Genomic DNA, 5,441 nt, shown 5'->3' on the forward strand with positions numbered 1-5,441 from the left:
AGCTGCTCAAGCACGTCAGCTTGCCCGTACTGGACCGCGAACGAGAGCGCAGTGGCGTCGTGCTACAGTCGTGGTGAGAGTCGAAGAGGACAGATGAGGTGCGGTAAGTACGAGGCCGGCCGTGGCGTTGACGTCGCCGAGCGTATGGTTGCGCAGCCACGCCTCGACACGCGGCCATGCTCCGCTCTCTGCGAGGGCTGCGATCGTCGCTGGCGCCATCGTCATACTGTGAGATGGCGAGGAAGGCAAAGTCCTCCGACTTGATTGTTTTGGGCACATGATACTTTTGCCTTGTTTGTCCCAAGCAAGAATGTGTGTTTATCCCATCCCAGCGCAAGAATGATGCTCGCCGTGCAGCGCCGTTGGTTGTACAGCACGATCGTCCCGGATATACGAGTAGCTCTTCGCTCGCTGGATATGCGAGTCAGCAGTCGTCACAGAGGTGGTGATGCTCGTTCCCTTGTAAAAGAGGCTCGTTCGACTGTCAAAGCTACCAAGATCGCTTCGGACACTATGATTGGATGAAATCCACCAAGGTCAGCCCACCCATTGGCCAACGTTTGGATTTTCGATCTTACTCCATGGACGAGGTGGCCTTTCCGGCCATTGACCGGGCCAAGCGCAGGTTCCTCAAGCGTACGGCGCCGCTTCGAACCACCAGACGACACCATCATGGCGGCTGCGACCCGAGCGATTGCAGAGAACCAAGCGAAGGCGACGCCGGTGCGCTTTTGCGCTCCCTCTACCAGGCGCTCGACGCTGACCTTGCGGGCCGATATGCGCCACCGGTCATTGACCTGCCGGCGCTTGAAACTAGCTACGCGGAGCTGCTCGTGCTTCTCGACGCACCCATCACGCTGCCTGAGCTCGAGTCGCGTGTCGCCGCATTGCCATCTCCGAGTGCTCCACCTCCGTGTAGTGAGGTGGGTACCAACACGGACAAGACGATCGCACGGTCGGCAGCGACACAAACACCGTCGCCAACGCTGTGTGCAGTGCGGATCCAGCGGCAATTCCGACGCTATCTTACCTCGGTGTTGTTTCGCGGCGGTCGCGGCCAGTGGCAACGATATGTCCAGTTCCAGCGCCGGCCACGCAGCTTCGTGTCGCGTGGTCTCTGGCGTGCGTGGCAGCACTACACCTTTGAGCGCAGGCAATGGAAAGAACGCGCCGCTACGCACGTCGTTGACTCGAGGGAAGATGTTCTTGCTCGGCGCGCCGCAATCAAGGAGCTGGATGGTGTCTATGGAGTGGCCAAAGCTCACGACAGTCGCCAACGCCAACGACGTGCGTTCAGCGCATGGGTGCGATGGATCGCCATGCGACCGCGCGATCGGTACTATTAATAGCAGTCGCGTCTTGCATTGCAGGACGGACTAAAATGCTGGATGGACCAATGTCACAAGTGCGTAAGTCATGCGCGACGGATCTAGTGGGATAGCTTGGAGCGGTGACTAAGTTAAGATGTTAAATATGATGCAGCGGTCACGCTGCCGACGCGAGGTGCATCTCGAGGGCTGCCGAGTCGAAGCTAATGCGGTCGTCATTCAACGACGACGCACTGCCGTCGTCGTCTTCCGAAAGGCCGATCGAGAGCTCGCTCTCTTGGCCGTACGAGCAACCGCTGTGCCACTGAGACCAAGATGACTGGGCGCTCAAGCGAATCATGTCATGCTCTGCGCGCTCCGTCATCGTTGGCTGCTGCGCGTATGCGTGCGGCTTGGGCTCCATAAGCGGCGGCACGGACCAGCTTGATGTCCAGGGATTCGGATACGTCGTGCGGTGGGGCGCGCAGTGTAGATTGGCCTCATCTTCGGCCGCGGCGTCACCAGGGCGGTAGTGAAACGCAGACCAGCGAGAGAGAACTTTGGACGGGATGCCGTCGCGCGAGAGCACGATGACGTCTGCGTCATCCTCGTCGTCGCCCCCGCCGTACGTACTAAGCTGATCGACGTTGGTTTCGCGGCCCTCGCTAAGCATGCTGAGCTTGGTCATGTGGATGCTCACGGGTGGCTCCACGGAGCTATAAGCGCTCGTCACGATGTGGTCGCAGGGCGTGAGCACCTCGAGGAGCACGACGCTGCTCATGCCATCGCCGATGCTCGACCGGTCGTCGTCGTCGTTGGGGTCGGTGGGCGCCATCGGGCGCTCATTCGGTTTGTTGGCCACGCGTCGCATGTAGATCATGCCAAAGACCAGCAGGACGAGGACGAGGTTGGCCGAGATGACGAGGCTGTAGACCACGACGTTGTCGCTGACGGGCGCGACGATCGTCGTGTCGATCAAAGCCGCAGACCCGGACGAGAGGCTCATGGCCAGGCCGAATTGGCATCTGCGGCCGTTTGGCTTCTGGCACCATTCTGTGGCCGGCGCCAGAGACCAAGATGAGAGAGAGGCAGTTTCATTTGGCACTGGCTTCAACTTGCCAAGAAGAGGATATCGTCATTTCCTGGAGATCGCAACAGGTGTCGCTCGATCGTTGCACCTATCTCGGCGGCTTTCAAGCACCCCCTGTCGCTAAAAAAGCGACCATCTTAGTGTGATACGACAGCGTCTGCAAGGCTGCCGAGACGTCGATCGACCAAGTAAGTACTTCTCCTACGACAAAGGCACCGACCGATCCTTTCGTACGACAAAAGTACACCAACATCGACAGGAAGACGCACGATTATCCTTGGAGAGGTGCAGAAATAACATGCAAGCTCACACAAAGCGGCGAATGCGCGCCGTGATGGGTTCGCGGCAGTTGGGGCAGCTCGTCATGCGCTGCGCACACGTCATGCACGTCTCGTGGCCGCACGTAAACACAGTGTCCTTCGGCCGCTCCTCGCAAATCGCGCAGAGCGTGGCTTCCTCCATGAGCGCGATCCGCTCCATGAGCGCGGCCACGGCGTCTTCCGACGTCTGCATGTCCATCTTGCACATGGCGCACGCTCCGTCGCGACGAGGATTTTCGTACGTGCAGTGGGGGCAGCGGTGCACCTCGGCGGGCACCGCGGCGACTGGCTGCGGCAGCTGAAGAAGCGCGCGCCCGTCCATTGTCGTCAAGTCCGCAGGTGTCTCGCCGTTCTACACTCGCACCTTGAATTCGTCTCCCGTCCTTGACCTCGTACCTTGTTGAGCAGCGATGGATCGGCGCCTGCACGCATCAAGATGGAGAGAACTTGCAAATGGTTGTGCTTGGCCGCTTCGTGTAACGCTGTCATGCCATCCTACAGTATCAACAACGTCCTTGGCCGCTACGACAATAAGCATACACAGGCAACGCACCATATTGGCATGGTCGATGCAGATGTTCTTGTAGCGCACTAGGAGGTCCACGAGCTCGACTTGGTCGTGGATGGCGCAGTATGAGAGCAAGCACCAGCCGCGCTACGCCCGTTCCATCATAAGCGAGGTATTGTGGACGCACACCAACCTCGCCAAAGCTAGCGTTGACATCCGAGAGCAGCCGACGCGTCACGCGGCGCTTGACCTCGTGCCACTCGTGGCGCTCTGCGCAAACGCCAACGGGCAGCATGCACATCGTCAAGAATTCGTTCATTTGGCTGCCGCTTGCGAACGCCAGCGGCTTGTTGCCCTCCTACACGCACGCCGTTGATGGTATATCCATAGCGGCCATGTAGCGGTACGTTGTTGGTCGCGTGGGGGTTGGCGCCGGCATCAATGAGAGCGCGGGCGATCTCGAGGTGGCCGTGCTTGGCGGCCTCATGCAGTGGTGTCATGCCATCCTATTCAAGGCGGCATCTAGAGTCACGAAGCGTGAACCTCTAGAAGTGTACGAGGTTGGGCTGGTCCACGCGAATGTGCTTATAGCGTAGAAGCAAGCGCACAACGTCGAGTTGGCCATCCCAGGCGGCGAGTGACAGCGTCGTCCAGTCCAGCTACGCCATGTAAGCACGGAGCATGCCTAAGCGGACATCGTACACCGCCAGCCGTCACGTTGATGTCCTCGACGGCGTGGGCCTCGATGCGTTCGACGACTTCGGTCCATTTGTGGTCTTGCGCCAACTGCGCGATCGTGTTCCCCATGATGGCTTGGCGAAAAATGCGATTGCGATTTCTATTTTGGATGGAATTTTAGCCAATCAACGAGCGGCATAGCAAGGTCACTTGATATCCGATATATTCAGCTGCTTTCTCTTGCATGTACCAGTCGACATTCTCCAAGGTGAACTGCCGTCCTGTGCTGAAATCGGTTCACAAAACCCAGTGTTGGAGCTGGCGAGCACACGCTTTGGCCAAGTTTTGCTTGATATTTTGTATCGGTCCGTTGCCCACGTGGTCTTGGCCTCTCGTGGCCATGGACCATCTCGACTTTGCGTGTGGCATTATCATTTCAAGCCACGCTTGTCACCTCTATCGCACAGAAAGGGCTGCAAGGACCCTAGACGGGGCTCTTTAAAGTCCTACCTATCAAGTCCTACCAGTTCTGCTGGCGCATCCATGTACCTCAGCTGTCGGGGTTGCAATAAGTAGGTGCGATGAGCGTTATTGTAAAGCGGACCGGTGGATAGTCTTCAACCAAGAACAAAGTACTGGGCGACAATTGTCGATGGCAGCCAGTGGTGTCCAATCAAGAGCAACGTCGACGGTCAGCGTCTGGAATTTGGACCATCACCCATACCGACCTTTGAGTGTTGGTGTCGTTGGATCGCATGGTAGGGCGGCTGCAAATCGCCACCGGTCTTCGGCAGTGATCTCAACGATCCTGTCGCCAGACCGAAGAGCTTCGGGCCACGTGCATCACCAAGTTTTACAATAAGAACATGGTGCTGCCGGTGAAAAATCTATGTTGCGGTTGCGTCGCATTAGTCTGTCATGCGCTCAACCGCCTTGTCGGCCATCGCGCGCCAGTTGGTGTGCTGAAGCGTCCACGAGTAGACGCAGAAGGCGGAGAAGACGCCGACGGCGATGCCAATCCAGAGACCTTGAACATCGAGCTCGCAGTAAAAGCCAACGACGCCAGCGACAGGAATGCCGACCACGTAGTAGGCCATCGCATTCACATACGCACCTAGTATCGATGAGAATCTATGGTGCCATTTCCGCATAAGCGCACCGATGGCTTGGCGACCCATGCCGCGAAGGATGCCTTGAGCGACGCAGTTCATGGCGTCGAGGACCTCAAAGATAACAAAAAAGTACAGCGAGCGCTGCGTTTGCCTAGCAACCCGATCAGCTGAATATGAAATGGGATGCGACGAGGCGTACGCGATGGAGCTCGGGTCGTTGATGAAAAAGGCGGGAAGGACGTTGTGGGGGGAATGCGCCATTTATGTGGTAAAGTGGCAATTTATGGCGCAGCCGCATAAGAAAAGAGAGGGAAAAGATCCTGGATCCTATTTTATCATCGTTTTATTCCGGTGCGAGTGTGCGAAGCGGCAAGTGGCAATCCACGGACACCGTCGTCAGGTGAGCTGATTACGCAATCCTACTCG

At 57.7% G+C, this 5,441-nt stretch overlaps 4 protein-coding genes across 4 annotated transcripts; 1 reads left to right on the forward strand and 3 right to left on the reverse strand.

Annotated features, from left to right (window-relative positions):
* Positions 1-581: 581 nt before the first annotated feature.
* SPRG_16195 (hypothetical protein) lies at positions 582-922 on the forward strand (the record flags this gene model as incomplete). The annotated part of the gene is made up of 3 exons (XM_012355466.1): positions 582-636; positions 703-878; positions 920-922. 3 exons carry the CDS (start codon positions 582-584, stop codon positions 920-922), a joined length of 234 nt encoding a protein of 77 aa, XP_012210856.1.
* A 567-nt stretch (positions 923-1,489) lies between these two features.
* On the reverse strand, positions 1,490-2,313 carry SPRG_16196 (hypothetical protein; the record flags this gene model as incomplete). Its single annotated transcript, XM_012355467.1, has 1 exon — positions 1,490-2,313. A coding segment is annotated over one exon (824 nt), but the record flags the coding sequence as incomplete, so codon positions are not given.
* A 338-nt stretch (positions 2,314-2,651) lies between these two features.
* On the reverse strand, positions 2,652-4,082 carry SPRG_16197 (hypothetical protein). The gene is made up of 7 exons (XM_012355468.1): positions 3,928-4,082; positions 3,783-3,884; positions 3,633-3,731; positions 3,419-3,583; positions 3,271-3,372; positions 3,114-3,212; positions 2,652-3,069 (listed from the first exon to the last, which is right to left on the reverse strand). Exons 1-7 carry the CDS (start codon positions 4,030-4,032, stop codon positions 2,704-2,706), a joined length of 1,038 nt encoding a protein of 345 aa, XP_012210858.1. The 5' UTR covers positions 4,033-4,082; the 3' UTR covers positions 2,652-2,703.
* A 729-nt stretch (positions 4,083-4,811) lies between these two features.
* On the reverse strand, positions 4,812-5,276 carry SPRG_16198 (hypothetical protein; the record flags this gene model as incomplete). Its single annotated transcript, XM_012355469.1, has 3 exons — positions 4,812-5,017; positions 5,063-5,166; positions 5,215-5,276. 3 exons carry the CDS (start codon positions 5,274-5,276, stop codon positions 4,812-4,814), a joined length of 372 nt encoding a protein of 123 aa, XP_012210859.1.
* Between the last annotated feature and the right edge of the window lie 165 nt (positions 5,277-5,441).

The sequence above is a fragment of the Saprolegnia parasitica genome (genome assembly GCF_000151545.1).
Source record: "Saprolegnia parasitica CBS 223.65 unplaced genomic scaffold supercont2.249, whole genome shotgun sequence".
NCBI classification, from domain to species: domain Eukaryota; phylum Oomycota; class Saprolegniomycetes; order Saprolegniales; family Saprolegniaceae; genus Saprolegnia; species Saprolegnia parasitica.